This window comes from Argentina silus, assembly GCF_951799395.1.
Source record: "Argentina silus genome assembly, chromosome: 6".
Lineage (NCBI taxonomy): Eukaryota > Metazoa > Chordata > Actinopteri > Argentiniformes > Argentinidae > Argentina > Argentina silus.
In genome coordinates, this window is record NC_139660.1 from 4119514 (window position 1) to 4134173 (window position 14660).

Consider the following 14660-nt stretch of genomic DNA (forward strand, 5'->3'; position numbering starts at 1 on the left):
CCTGAAGTGTACGCACCAATGTCAATCATTTCTCAGTGTTTGCTTATAATAAGACATGGATGTACAGCAAGTCTGTTTGCATGCTAAGCTTTGATAATGTCAAATCCACCTATTTCCCACCTACACTTTACATTTAGGTGCCCGAACTCCACTGCACAAGATAGTGACTTCTTGCCACTGACAGCCGTCATTACAGTCATGACTATGTGGAAATGTGCATATAATAATAATAATAATTATTGTTAAAAAAGGACATGCTGTGCTGATGTGTAATTTAACTTCCATTCTCATACTTAATGACTGGACCAACATGATTGGACACAACCAACACAGGAAGCATAACATCCTCACCTCAGAGGCATTATGGTTATGCCTCTATTCTTATGCACTATTCAGGGAATATAGGTACATTACCACAACCTGTGTGTGTGTGTGTGTGTGTGTGTGTGTGATGGCCAAGAGGCAGAACACTCATGAATAGGACCACCATGCTGAGATTTTTTATTCAAGTCTCAACTAAATGATACAAATGATTTTAACAATTTACATATCACTAAAAACACTTTCATTGTATGTATGACAAGCAGATGTGAAATGGGATCCAGAAGAACGCGATTTTGAATAGTTTCTTACACAACTTGCGATAAAGATCATATCATTCACTCTGTACACAATGTATACTATCCCATTCAATATGCAGGTTATTGAAAGCCAATGAGGGAAAACAAGATGACAGGCATGTAATTCCACAGCATTAAAGTCAAAAGTAGATGCGATATCTGAAAACATATTGGTTATAAAAAAGTAGGTGGACCTCAGTTGGAAAACATTTGATGTGTGACTCCATTCAATGGCTTAACAATTCATGGTGAGTCTGGATTAATAAGAAAAGACCAGATAAAAAAAAAAAAAAAAAAAGGTAAACAACAATCAACACTCAAAAAAAGCACAAGTCTGTACCACACTCATACTGTCCCAACACACATTAGCCTCTCTAGAAGTTCTATACAGGCTTATATAGTGAAGCCAACTGATGCTTTGATTCACACGACTGCACAATTATTTTAAAGCAGAACATTCATGACTCCACACCCCCCCCCCCCCCCCACACACACCCCCCGCCCCCCTAAATTCCTGTTAGAAGTGCTAAAATGGAATCTCTCAATATACATACAGTATGAAAGACCAACGTTAGAGTTCATGTGGGAGAAAAATAAAGCGGAGTAGTTGAGAGAGAGAGAGAGAGAGAGAGAGGAGGGGGGGTGGGGGTGGGGGTAAGGGGGGGTTGATAAGGGACGGGCCAGGTGTCGTATAAAAGGAAACATACAACTGAAAACAACGTCAGCACAGCGCCACGGTTCAGAGACTGGTGAGCTTTCCTTTTTGTTGTGGTAAACAATTGCAGTCCATTTCTTCAGGCTTCTTCAGCACTCTATCACGTGGTTTGTTTCATCGTCAGTGTGTGTCTGCTGCTCCGCAGGGCTGTCTGGACTGCGCCTGCCATGGAGAGAGCACAGGTGAGCACAACTAGTGCCACAAATGAAAGATGGCGCCACCAACAACAAAGAGATGGATGTTAGAATTCCGCGTTCCATTTGATGGTGTTGAGACAATTGTTACATCGTGACAACTATAGAACCATCAGAACGTGAACTGCCTTAAAACAAAAGATGCAGCGCGTCAAAAATCAGATGTTCACCTGTTGTGGCTTGAAGCTGTATGCTCATCGTTTTCCTCCTGGACAGGTGACTTAGGGTTGCCCTCTACCTCTGAACCTTCATTTTTCGGGAGTTCCGATTCTCCATTCACAGGTGTTGAATCTGAGGAAAGACGCAAAATCAATATATTGATATTAAAGCGCAAAGAAATTATGGGGTAAAATCAGAACAACATTTTCAATCTGTCATTAGCCAGTGCTAGAAATGCAAATAAAAATATGAGAGAATATATAGAATTACCACTGTTCTTTGTCTCCTTTCCATCCTTCCCATCCTCCTCCTCCTCCTTGCCCTCTGCTTTGGGTTTACCTGGCACTTCTGCCTTGCCCACAAACTGGAGTTTTAGCTTGTTGTAGACCAGGCTGGCCTTCTCCATAACTGCATTGCTGGCCTTATATCGACGGATCTGTAACGTCAATCAAAACAGAGCAACTCGATAAGAGAGCTTAAAAAAAGAACCGTGTCAGCAGCGTTCATACAGGGGTAGAAGAAGAACAAGGTATGAGATATGGAGAACAGACATACAATGTTAATTGTATATGGGGGGGGGGGAGGGTATGCACCTTTTTGAGTGTGGCGATCACATCAGAGTTCTTCTGTAGGATGTGGCTGGTGACCTGCACAGCCTCGAGCTCCGCCAGGGCCTCTAGACACCCCTCAATGTTCTGTAAAACAGACAACATAACAGCTACAGGTCTCCACAGGACAGCGCCAACTATTGGACGGGATGCATCGTGACACCTGTCATAACATTTCTGTTGTCTATGAACGGAGCTTCTTCTTCTTTTTTTTATTCAAACCAGGAAGTACCATTGTGGTCAGGGGAATTTTGTTGTTGTTGTTATGAACAAATAAAGCAAGCAACTCACTGGGTTGTCCACCTTCAGTGCAAACTTGATGTCGGTGTGGAGCTTCTGAAGCTTCTCCTCCGGTGACAGCTCTGCGCGTGCACACACACCAACAGACAAGGCGAGAGCATGGACAGAAGGAAGGAGACATCGTTTAGCCCTGGTATCAGTTCATCTGACGAACCGTTACACAGCGGTGAGACCATGCAAATGAGTCTTCGCGTGGCCAATAGACAGGCCTTTCAAATGAACAAACTGAACTGAAGAGTTAATGTGAACTCTGACCTTTTTTCTTCTCAACTTTCTTCTCTGGAGGCCTCTCTGGTCTGCGTTTAGGTTTCTCGGGCTTGGACCTAAGGGAGAGGGGGCTCAGTGATCTGCATGTATACATTTAAAAAAAAAAAAATGTTTTTTATGTTTTTAGGGCATTTATGCTTTTATTGGGATAGAGATGAGAATATCTCATCTAAGACATTTACTACAGTCTCTGTCTGGTTCCATAACAGTCATTCACCTCCTTCGGGACCACTCCTCTGAGCGCTGTGGTTTCTTCTCCTTCACCTCTTTCTCCTTTTTCTCTCTCCTGTCCTTCTCCTTCTTTGTCCTCCCTTTCTTCTGGTTGTCTGAACGCTTGGCCGATTTCTTGACCTGGACAAGGGGACAGATGTGTGATTGTGTACCTTAAATTTAAAAATGGTGTTTTCTGAAACAAGAGTAGAGACGAGAGACATGTACAAATGTCACCTCTCAATATAACATCCACCGCCCTTTCTTTACCTCAGGTCCGGAGTCCGAGTCAGAGGGGGCAGGGATCGGCGCTGGAGGGGGTTTCTTGGACTTCTTCAGTGGGTGTTCATCTACGCCCTCGTCCGAGCTACTGTTGCTGCCACTGTCGCTCCCTTTGTCCGCCTTCTCCTTCTCCTTCTTTCTCTTCTCGTCCTCCTCCTTCTCCCTCTCTCGTAACCTGCGGAGCTCTTCCGCCTCCTCCTTCTTCCTGCGTTCCTCGATTTCCTTCCGCCGCTCCTCGTCCCGTCTCTTCCACTCGCTGATGCGGTCCGGCTCGCTGTCGCTACAGAAGACGGCACGTAGGGGACCAGATTAGGTTGCCCTTTATTACACGCTTATTTATTCATAAACGCCATTCACAATGAATCAACAGAGCAGGACCAATAGTGGAACAGACAATTAGGACCACAGCTAACCTGTCGCTGTCTGAGGAGGAGGTTGGTGCTCTGGCAGGTTTGCTCGGGGCAGGTTTGGCTTTCCTTGCTCTGGGCTTTGGTGGAGGCTTCTCTGGAGGGGGCAGAGGGCAGAGGACAAACAAGGTGACACAGTGGCAAATACAGTGACCTACCACTTTGAGTGGGTAATGAACAGAGTGCAAGGGGGTAGTGTTTTTCAACAAATGCTCTCCCAGATTAATGCTCGTCTGTTTTTCCCTATGAACTTGTGATTGGCTTTTATTTAAAGGCCTGCGTACCGATAATATCACATCAAGTTAATAACTGGTTAACTGGAAAGAAATAGATTGATCTTTCCAGGGAGCCAAATATTCCGGAAACTCACCTTTTTTGCGCGCTTGAGGCCCCTTCCGCGGAGGTGGGTCTGAGTCGGAGTCAGATTTGGAGCCAGACTTGGATTCTGATCCAGACAGGGCAGGTCGTGGCTTTTCGTCCTCCTCTGAGTCACTCCCTTTCCCTCCTCCTCCTCCTCCTCCTCCTTTCTGCTCCGACTGAGAACCGGAGTCAGAGTCTGAGCCAGACGAGGCCTTCTGCAGCACCCCGCAGAGAGAGAGGGGGAGAGAGAGAGAGAGAGAGACACAGAGAGAGAGAGGGGGAGAGAGAGAGAGACACAGAGAGAGAGAGGGGGAGAGAGAGACACACAGAGAGAGAGAGGGGGAGAGAGAGAGAGAGAGAGACACAGAGAGAGAGGGGGAGAGAGAGACACACAGAGAGAGAGAGAGGGGGAGAGAGAGAGCGAGAGAGGGGGAGAGAGAGAGAGAGAAAAGAAAAACACCATGAGAGGAAAGCCAGGTGGGAGTCACTGAGTTCCAGCTGTCCTTGGTTGAACTTCCCAGGGCAGTTTGAAAGCCAGACTGTGTCAATTCCTCACCTTCTTCTTTCCTCTGCCTACGGCTTTCTTCCCACCTCGCGCTGCTGCTGCTGATGACGATTTCTTCTCAGGTGTGAAGTCCTACAGGGTCAGACCAGCAAACAAACACAATCTAGTCAGGTGATACATAAACATTTTTTATTGTTTTGTTTTTTTGTGGATTGGTGATGCAATTGTGAACTGCTAGTGTAGAACACACAACAGTGTGTGTGTGTGCGCGAACTGACCTGGTCACTGTTCTTCCCAGAATCTGAGTCACTGGGGGACAGGTCCGGCTCAGAGGGGGAGCCACTCTCCTCTCCATCCTTCTCACTGGACGAGCCCCGGGCCTTCTTCACAGGAGGGGGGCGCTAAATGACAACAGGGGAGGGAGGGATTGAGCTGAAATTACAGACTGTTCATATTCTTGCTTTTTATAAATTTTATTCATGAATAAAATTCAGATCATATCTCAAGGTCTTGGCCTTTTTCCAGTACTCGTGCGGTTATACAGCATTGAGGAATGTGTTGAGTAACACCACAGAGCCTCTTTAGGGAAAAGACCGTGTACGGTGGCCCTTAGGTTCCAAAAACACTGACGATGAAGTCGCAGTCACCTTGGCAGCAGGGGGCTTCCTCTTCACCCCTCCTCCTCCTCCTCCTCCTCCTCCTCCTCCTCCTCCTCCTCCACCACCTCGTCCTCGTCCACCTCCTCCATCTTCACTTCCGGAATCAGAGTCAACCTCACTCGCTGTGTCTGCTTTCCTGGGCACCACAGCTTCCTCATCCTCCTCCTCATCCTCATCACTTCCTCCGCCGCCTCCTCCTCCTCCTCCGGCATCATTGCCGTCACTGTCAGAGGAGCTGGCAGGCTGGGGAGAGAACAGAGGTAATGCCACACAAGTCATCAACTTTGCCGGTCTTATTCTGGACAATAAAATTGTTCCATTTTATTTTACATTTTTGACATGTAGCAGACGCCCTTATCCAAAGCGATTTACAACAAACACATTTGTCTAAGTCAGTGGATCATCTATCCATTAGTCAACATAAGAAAAAATAAATCTATGCTAGGGCCAGGGGCCATTGGCAGTCACAATAAGTCACTGATGTAAAAGAATCACACAGCAAAAGAGAAAGCAGGGATAACAACACTATCAGGACACAACGCAGCGTAAATAGACTAATAGGTCAGTGTCATGGAAACAATATTGATCAGAGGCTCCGTTACATGGATCCCTGAGGAAATGAGGTACTTACAGCAGGGGCACTGTAGGAGGCATGAGGGTTGTTTTGGATTTCCCATAAGCCTTCATTGAAGCCCTTCCTTTTATTAGGCTTTCCGTAGCGCTCGCTGTACTTCTCATAGGCAAAAAGGTCCTTTGGTGCGAGGAATGCACTAGGAGAGAGAGAACAGGTTTCATAGTCACCGTGATGGCACCTACCACTGCACTGTAATTCTAATAGTTCTATTCAACACATTAAAAGCTGAACTTCTCCAAAACCAAACACAATCAATGATCAAAAGATAATTTGACAATGCATGTTACCAGAGACTTTGTTCACATAACGTGAATTGAGTAAATGCAATGCCATCAAATGGTATAGAACTACAACGCTACCACTGACTGACTTTCTGTGCCACCTAGTGGCAGTTTTAGAACAGCATATGCCATCTTGCAAAACAAATCCTCTCACAACATCATAACAAACCAGACTGCATCTTTCAGAGCACAAATATGATCTCATACACAAAGCAGTAGTTAAAAGCACCTCAATGGGATTCAAAAGGAATGATAAAAGCAGCATAAGAAAAATATGACCATGGGGAATGCACTAATGGGGAATTAGGGACCGCAAACACTGGTGTACAGGCTCCAGAATAGACCCAGGTGGAACAGGATTACCTAGCTAATAGGGGTGTGAAAAGCATCTCTGAGTACCTCAGGAAAGAAGGAAGACTTATCTCCAGTGATGTAACACATTTCATAAGTAATACGGATTTTTTTAATGTATTAGTTACAGTTGTTGATGTTGGATACATCAGTCCATGTCCATCAAAGGAGGAATTATCCTCTTGCTTTTCTAAATCAGTAAAAGGCACACAGCACTTACGTTTCATGGGTCCCAAAGAAGAAAATGGGGATCTTATTCGGGGGTGGTTTCACAGCCCCCTCTGCCACATCCTCAATCTAGGTGGCAGAGACACAGGAGAGACATTGTAGGGTGCTTATTGCATTAGAGATAATACTGTACATTCACTAATAAAGATCCTGACATCAGTTTTTACTTAGCTAATATGGTAATAAAACATGTAGTCTCCGGACTCAATCAATCAACATTCCTCCAGACTTAAGTCAAAACCAATCATTCTTTGGCTATCGCATAAAACATTACCATCACCTTTCCACAACAAGAAAATTAAATGTGTTACTGTGTTCAACAATAAACCTCAATGAGGTGGAGGATTTTATTTGCATGAAGACAGGTATAGTGTACAAAGTTGCAAATTAGCCATACTTCAATGCACATCAACAGTAGCCAGCTGCCTAGCACTGGCCGCTTGTTTGGACAAAATACATGCACAAACAACGTCATTTTGAAAGTAGCCTGGCCATAATTGTAGTTGGCAGAGATCAGATCCAGCAAATATCCTGCCTAATCGACTCCTGCACCACGTAGTTTAATCTTTTTTCAAACACGAGGCAAAGCTAGCTGGCTACAACCGTTAGCAGCACCAAGGATGCACAGCGAACCTTCAGGGTCCCATAACCGCCCACCCAGGACTCCGGTCTAGGCTGCTCGCTGGCTTACCCTGGCTGGCCAGTGGGGGTACCCCTTCATTTTGGCGAAGACCAGGTCTCCTGGCTGGAAATTGTGCGGCATTCTCCTGCTCCTCTCTGCAGCCTTTTCCCTCTTCTTGGACCTCTGGAGCTCTTTGTGTCTATCTTCTTGGCGTTTTCAGGCCGACACGAAACCTGTATAACAAGCTAGCTTCTCAACAGCGCGAGATGAGGCGGCTAGCTCCACAGGCAGAGTTTCCGCTAACTCTCATTATGAGAGAGGAAATCCCTCCCACTCGCCTCCCTTATTGGGTGTTTTTTGTGCCGTTCCACCCTGCTAACCAATGGAAACCTATAATGTGTACACTGTAAATGTGCTATCTTTTTTCTCATCAGGCTCCCTCCACTCATTTGCAAATGTGCAAAAACATTACATTTTGTTACATTACATTACAGTTGACATTACAGACAAGATGATTTGGCCCCATACCTCTTCTTCAAGTCGCATAAAGTTGAATGAATACATCACACACACACACACACACACACACACACACACACACACACACACACACACACACACACACACACACACACACACACACACACACACACACTGTGGTATCAAAGTAAAAATAAATTCAGTGGTGAACTTTGTCTCTAGAGTAAAGCGATAGCCTCTGTGACAGCTTCCTGACACGAAGACGCCTGAAACAAAGACGAGTGAGTCAAAAAGTAATCCTTCCTTCCCTTAGCATTGTGACTGCCTGGTCCGAGCATAGATTTTTTTTCTTATGATGACTGATGTATAGATGATTCACTTGTGCAAATGTACTTTTTGTAAGTGGCTTTGGATAAAGGCGTCTGCTAAATGTAAAAAATGTAAATGTAAAAATACCATTCTAAAAATGTACTCTGTGACCTTTTTGGTGGGATGTATGATCCGGTACATATCATTATTACTGTAGTTCCCTTGCATTCCCTTGATATGGATGTCATTTTGTAACATCAAACGTACATGTGTCCACTCAGTACAGAACTTCCATGCACTCCAACCATGCGCTCCAACCTATTCAACACAAACATTAAACTTCAAGTGTCTTTAACATGATACTATGTAGTGTACAAATGAGATACCTGTAATACATGAACATTCTACTTCATGCTGATTAAGTTGTTATTAGTTTATTTATTAATGTCCAAGTCAGAATCATTGTACACATTTTAGCATTTATTTCTCCAGTCCTGTACTATTGCAAACCCAAACCACTGGGGGTCGCTGTGGAAAATATTTGTCTCTTTTTAGATGTCACATCTTGTGCACACTTCCTTCTTCCGTTCTCGGATTTGATGAAAACAATTTAGTAAGCTTCGCTCTCTCTCAGACCATATATTCACCTGTGCGTTTTCGCAGGCTATTTTAACTGCGAAAGTTAACAGAAATGAAGAAATTCTTTGATGACTTCAAAAAAGATATCAAATTCAAATCAGCAGGACCTGGGAAGAAACTCACAGAAGACGGCAGCAGGTAAACAAACTTTCCCAACCGTTAGTCAAGCGTTTGACAGTCCAGTCTGAAACAGTAGCTTGTCTGCTAATTACCTGGTTACATAACCGACGTGCTGTTTGGCGTCTGATCCGCGTTAAAGGCTGTTATCGGTTAGCTAGCGCTAACGCTCTCCCTGCCTGACCCGCCCTCATGTGATCAGAAATAGTACACTGCTTCCTGCCTGTACACATTATTTGGTATGAATACAGCACATCAAAGGTTGAATGTGGAGTATCCACATGATGATGTTGACATGTCCCTTCATGGCCCCCTGTCCTCTGCCTGCAGCTCGAAGCCCCAAGTGGTGCAGAGCAGTGGCCCTGCCAAGCCCCGCCATGCTCCCAGTGAGGGAACCGCGAGGGCAGGGGCTGCAGCCCTGGCCCGGATCGAGCAGCAGCGTCGCCCACGGGTCCAGACCTCTCACGATGCCATCCGCAATCAAGGTGAGAGGGTTACCCATGGTTTCATCGTTGCTTCAATCTGTTCCCTATTCCTTGAAAGACTGATGATATTGTATTGACAAGACGGTCAACTGTTGACACGTCTGACGAGCGGTGTAACGTTAGAGGATTAGTGAATTGGGTTTTGGGTCGTGGTCTGACTTTGTTGTTGTTTTCACAGTGAAGAGAGAGCTGGAGGCTGAAGCTGCAGCAGTTGCAGCTGACCAGGAAAAGGCAACAGTCGGAGTAGAGGCAAGGACTACACATCTAATATACAGTACCAGTCAAAAGTTTGGACGCATCTTCTCATTCAATGTTTTTTCTTTATTTTTTTTTATTATTTTCTACATTGTAGATTAATATTGAAGACATCAAAAATATGAAGGAACACATATGGAATTATGTAGTAAACAAAAAAGTGTTAAACAAACCAGAATATGTTTTATATTTTAGATTCTTCAAAGTAGCCACCTTTTGCTTTGATGACAGCTTTGCACACTCTTGGCAAGTTTGTGTCCAAACTTTTGACTGGTACTGTATGCCATTTAATAATATATGCCATTTAGCTGACGCTTTTATCCAAAGCGACTTACATTGCAGTGAGTGCATACATTTCAGTATATATGGTCCCAGCAGGAATCAAACCCACAACCTAAGCGTTGTTAGCGCCATGCTCTACCAACTGAGCCACAGAAGACTGTGTTTTTATAGCACATTTTGGACACACTTTTGCAATACAACGCGCTTTAAACAAACGCACAACATCTTTGCCACATGCAAGTGATCTATTCCACACGTTGAATGACCAACAAAGTACATGTATTTACTCATTGTTAGTAATGTGTCATCTTTTACAGGGCTCCAAGGTGCCTTTTAAGGATCCTGCATGTCTCTCAGTGTCAGGTGTGTATTTCACCTGCCCGCTCACCGGAGCCACCTTAACTAAGGGCGAGAGAGATGTTCACATTAAAGAGGCCATTTTCATGGTAGGTCTGAAAAGAGATTCTAATTTTTAAGCTTTAATAAAAATCAGATGAACTCAACAGTGTTGCATGATCTGATTGAGACTGACATGTACTATTCATGTGTGTACGTGTGTATTAATTTATTAATTCATACATACCATTCATTCATACTATTCATGCAAAATGTTGCACCACAAGCCCTCACTGACATGAATTGAATTGGTTCTAATTGAATGCCCCTGATAAAATGTGTCTTGTCATGACTAACAGCGCTTTGAAGAGGACCGTGTGGAGGCCTCCATCATGATGGTTCATACCTTCACCAAGGACAGAGAGAAAGTGAAGATTGCAGTGGACATCATAAGCAAGTGAGTCTTTCACAGGAAAGGTTCTCGTTTTGTCACATGGATTGATGTTGTAAGTGATTTTCATGTTCCCCCCTCTCTTGTCAGGTACATTGACAACATATGTAAGAACCCCACAGAGGAGAAGTACAGAAAGATCAAACTCAGCAACAAGGTGTACCAGGTGGGTTTCAGACATGATGAACTTGATGAGAAACTGAATGTTTCTGTCAGTGCAGTCCTTTCAGCCCTGTCTTGGTGGTCTGTGTCCCCAGGAGAAGGTCAAGCCTGTGGATGGGACTCTGGAGTTCCTGCAGGCCGTGGGCTTTGAGAGCATCATGATGCCTGTGGATGGACAAGGTAAACTCACCCGTATGTGTGTGTGTGTATGTGTATGTGTGTGTGTGTGTGTGTGTGTGTGTGTGTGTGTGTGTGTGTGTGTGTGTGTGTGTGTGTGTGTGTGTGTGTGTGTGTGTGTGTGTGTGTACACACCCAGCAGTTCCCCAGAAACAGGGTTGATGACGACAAGTAACCATTGCTATGTGTCATTTATTTATTCACACACACATATACTTCCCAGAGGAGAGTGAAGAGTTCCTGGTGCTGGCAGAGCTTGGCCCTGAGGCCCTGGAGGAGATGCAGGACAGGAGGGACCGTCTGCTGGTGGGAGAGCCTGTCAGGGCCCAGCTGGACCGCCAGCCACAGGTCTACCGCTCCTCCCCCAACGCCATGCGATTCGAGCTGCCCCAAGACTTTTACAACCTGACTGCAGAGGACCTCAAGAGGGAGCAGCTGCAGAAGTATGTAGAGACTCACCTACATATTATGGCTCATTGTGATCAATCATAAACTGCACCCACTAGCATTACAGCATGAGGGGTACAATCTCTTTGTGTGTGCGTGTGCGTGTGTATGTATACAATCGACAGGATACAAACCCGGGTCTCCCGTACGCCAACCCAATCTCGTACTGATTCAGGGAAAAGCCAGCTTTGTAAGATGTTGGGTTGGTTATGCGGGAGACCCAGGTTTTGAATCCTGTGGGTTCCACGCGTCTCTGAATGACGGTCCTTGTGTCTGTGTGGTTGTCAGGAGCGAGGTGGTGGAGAGGAATGCCATGCTGCGCACCAAGGCCATGCGGGAGAGGGACGAGCAAAGGGAGAGGAGGAAATACAACTACTCCCTTTTGAGAGTGCGAATGCCAGACGGAACTCTTCTACAAGGTGTGTATCTGCTGACAGACACCTGATATCCAGATCCTGGATTTGGTGAACAGTTCTAGGGATGGGCTGTGAGTGCTTGGTGTGTTCGAAAAGGGGAACTGGCATGCTCAATGAAAATGTTTTGTTGGTTTTTAGGGTGCTGGGTCACAAGGACATGAAAACAGGGAAAACCTGCACTCACTGGAATCACTGTAGTTTTAATTCATAAGTACTAATCTCTGATGGTAGCAGTGAAACGGACATGAAAATACGAACAGTGAAGTCTATCTCTTACCTCTTCTCTCATAATGCCCTGCAGGCACCTTCCTGGCCTGGGATCGGGTGGCCACGCTCTTCCAGTTTGTTCGGGAGGCGTTGGTGGACGACTGGCAGCCCTTTGAGCTGGTGGCCCCCGGAGGACACAAGCTACAGGAGGACAAAGAGGTGGCCCTGAACGAATGCAGCCTGGTAAGTCAGAGAGACACTACACCTCAGAGCATGGGTCTCCCAACTCTTTCAGGAATGCAGGCTTTTGTTCTAACCCAGCACAAAAGCACTTGTTGCAAAATAATCATGAATACTAGCATAAGTTAAAACGTGGTGTGTTGGAGCTCAGCTGGAACAAGAGCCTGCAGTCCAGGATTGGAGTTTGCAGACCCCTGCCCCAGAGCAATATGGAAGCAGACAAAATTAGCAAATTTCATCGAATCTTTTTTTGTTTACAATGTCTCTCTTGAAGGTCCCTGCGGCCCTGCTGTCGTTTTCCTGGGATGCCGCGGTGCAGGCAGACATCGCAGCCACTGGTGGAAAGAACCCTACACTCTTCAAGCCAGAGCTGCTGGAGAACATTCGGACCCTTAGCTGAGCACAAGCCATATTTGTCCCTGAACTCTTCCTGCTGCCTCACCCACCCCTATCTTACTGAGCCTCCACAGCCTCCCCCAGACTACCACCCATCACCCCTGCTCCTCCCCTACCTGGAGATTACACTGTCCCCAAACCCTCATTTCAAAAGCTGTAGAAATACACTACTACTAATCCATTAAAGGAAGTTCTGCCAGAGATTCTGAAGAGGAATGATGGAGAGCTTCTATACCATGCAGTGTTTTTATTTTTTTTTATTTTTTTTTATTGTACCCTGAATGTACGTAGGCTGGCTGTGGATCCGCTCCCTTACCCTGACACCTATATGACTAGGGAATCAGTCAACTCGGCATGGTATGGAGAGACCCTGTTGTAATTATGTGTCTCTATAACGCCCATCTCCACTTCTCATCCTGCTAGCACAGCACATATGTTGACCCAGACACGAGACAGTAATGTTGGTACGGTTGTGAGGGGTGGGTGGTGGTCCTGGTGGAGGCGGATGCTAGACTTGCTAATCCAGTGGTAAGGGTTCAGTACTTGTGGTGTCATCCTGTCTGATAGTGGAGCAGTCGGCTCTGAGAGGACTTCCTACTGAAGCCTATTTCAGTCAGGTACTTTGCTTTACTTTATTTTGACTTGATGTGATTGATGTGAGTGTTATCAGCTGCAGACCGCAAACAACGTAATGGTTAAGCTATTTTATTTAAGGTGAATCCTGTAATATTGTATTTGACCTATCGCAAGCACTTTCAAAGATAGCGGCAGCAAGTATTTAAATTACCTGAACGTCAAAGTTATTGGACTGAGTTCCTGGCAATGAAAAGACCCATTTATTGAATGGGGGGGAAATAAAAACATTCTATAATGACAGAAAGTATGTTTGCACTCCTCTTGGCATACATCATGTTATACATGTTGGAATGTTGAAATGTCAGTCAGCTTTTACTTGCCTGGACATGACAGACCTACTGATCTGTAGTGGCTTGCTGCCAGAGCTTTGGCTGTGCATCATTTGCAAGTATAACCAATCTATCCTAGCAACAGTGGTCATGAAATGTATTAAGGAGTACTTGCAATTCTAATTCAATCCTTCTTAACTTGCTATCATGTGACGTTGGCAGCATGGAAATGTGTTGTTTTGTAGTGGTGGTTGTGTTCATTTGCAGTCAGTCTTAGCTTGTATTCATATGTAACCAACATAACTCGTTGTGTCAGGGCAGTAGACATAGAAATGTCCAGATGGCTCTTTGTTTATTTTGAGACAGAAATGAAGGGACGTACACACAACATGGTGAGACAGTGTTGATCCTGCGCAGGTGGCTGGGATGACAACAACCTACCTCTCCTCACAGCACCTGTCCTCTGCTCAGTGTGACATGCACTGCACACGGTCAGCCATATTCCTCTCCAATGTTACAGCAAAGTCAGGAGTCTGTACACAGATAGTGCTACTGTCATCTGCTAACCACAGCACAAATCAGCAAAGCCTGTCCTTTTAGTTGGCTAATTTCCGTTGGTTTCTGAACCGAAATGTAAATGTTTTAAGTTTGTCCTAACTTTGTCTAGGATGACCAGCTGAGGATAGTATAGTAGTCTACTTATGAAAGCTCTGAAGTTATATGTTGCTTTTTAACCTACCTGTAATAAAGAAGATTGCATTACGGTTATTATTATAAATCGCACGTAATTTACACGTACATGGGGGGCATCATACTGCATGCTGGGGAATAAGTGTGAAGCTCATTGAAATAAAATGTGGTTTATTTCAGACAGGTCTCGTATTAAGACCGCTTCGTTCACCCAAAGCATTCTTCAGCACCTGTAAATGCAACGCAGCACATATCAAAGGCATG

At 45.1% G+C, this 14660-nt stretch overlaps 3 protein-coding genes across 4 annotated transcripts in view; 2 read left to right on the plus strand and 1 right to left on the minus strand.

The window, feature by feature from the left end:
• gna15.1 (guanine nucleotide binding protein (G protein), alpha 15 (Gq class), tandem duplicate 1) overlaps window positions 1–14660 on the plus strand; it is a 159539-nt gene that overhangs the window by 88606 nt on the left and 56273 nt on the right. The window lies entirely within an intron of this gene.
• Window positions 481–7673, minus strand: hdgfl2 (HDGF like 2). Of its 2 annotated transcripts, none has more exons than XM_083671100.1 (16): window positions 7472–7673; window positions 6773–6849; window positions 5918–6056; window positions 5275–5529; window positions 4906–5028; window positions 4679–4759; window positions 4133–4337; window positions 3769–3859; window positions 3344–3635; window positions 3081–3214; window positions 2852–2919; window positions 2588–2658; window positions 2282–2383; window positions 1959–2124; window positions 1700–1820; window positions 481–1491 (listed from the first exon to the last, which is right to left on the minus strand). In XM_083671100.1, exons 1-16 carry the CDS (start codon window positions 7541–7543, stop codon window positions 1425–1427), a joined length of 2064 nt encoding a protein of 687 aa, XP_083527226.1. In that variant the 5' UTR covers window positions 7544–7673; the 3' UTR covers window positions 481–1424. The 2 variants fall into 2 exon arrangements, with proteins under 2 accessions (XP_083527226.1, XP_083527225.1); XM_083671099.1 differs by having other exon boundaries at window positions 481–1497.
• On the plus strand, window positions 8785–14575 carry ubxn6 (UBX domain protein 6). Its single transcript, XM_083671107.1, has 11 exons — window positions 8785–8968; window positions 9278–9432; window positions 9611–9681; window positions 10287–10415; window positions 10665–10762; window positions 10847–10922; window positions 11014–11098; window positions 11319–11538; window positions 11831–11961; window positions 12260–12408; window positions 12680–14575. Exons 1-11 carry the CDS (start codon window positions 8883–8885, stop codon window positions 12803–12805), a joined length of 1326 nt encoding a protein of 441 aa, XP_083527233.1. The 5' UTR covers window positions 8785–8882; the 3' UTR covers window positions 12806–14575.

What these genes read in the sequence shown, in the direction of transcription:
- hdgfl2 (XM_083671099.1), bottom strand. Translation starts at nt 7,543, where the DNA reads ATGCCGCACAATTTCCAGCCAGGAGACCTGGTCTTCGCCAAAATGAAG. An exon ending in CTGGGAAGAACAGTGACCAG is followed by an intron (nt 4,760 to 4,905) that starts GTCAGTTCGCGC and finishes CTGACCCTGTAG; the next exon opens with GACTTCACACCTGAGAAGAA. An exon ending in TCCTCCTCAGACAGCGACAG is followed by an intron (nt 3,636 to 3,768) that starts GTTAGCTGTGGT and finishes CGTCTTCTGTAG; the next exon opens with CGACAGCGAGCCGGACCGCA.
- ubxn6 (XM_083671107.1), top strand. Translation starts at nt 8,883, where the DNA reads ATGAAGAAATTCTTTGATGACTTCAAAAAAGATATCAAATTCAAATCA. An exon ending in TTAAAGAGGCCATTTTCATG is followed by an intron (nt 10,416 to 10,664) that starts GTAGGTCTGAAA and finishes CATGACTAACAG; the next exon opens with CGCTTTGAAGAGGACCGTGT. An exon ending in GCAGTGGACATCATAAGCAA is followed by an intron (nt 10,763 to 10,846) that starts GTGAGTCTTTCA and finishes CTCTCTTGTCAG; the next exon opens with GTACATTGACAACATATGTA.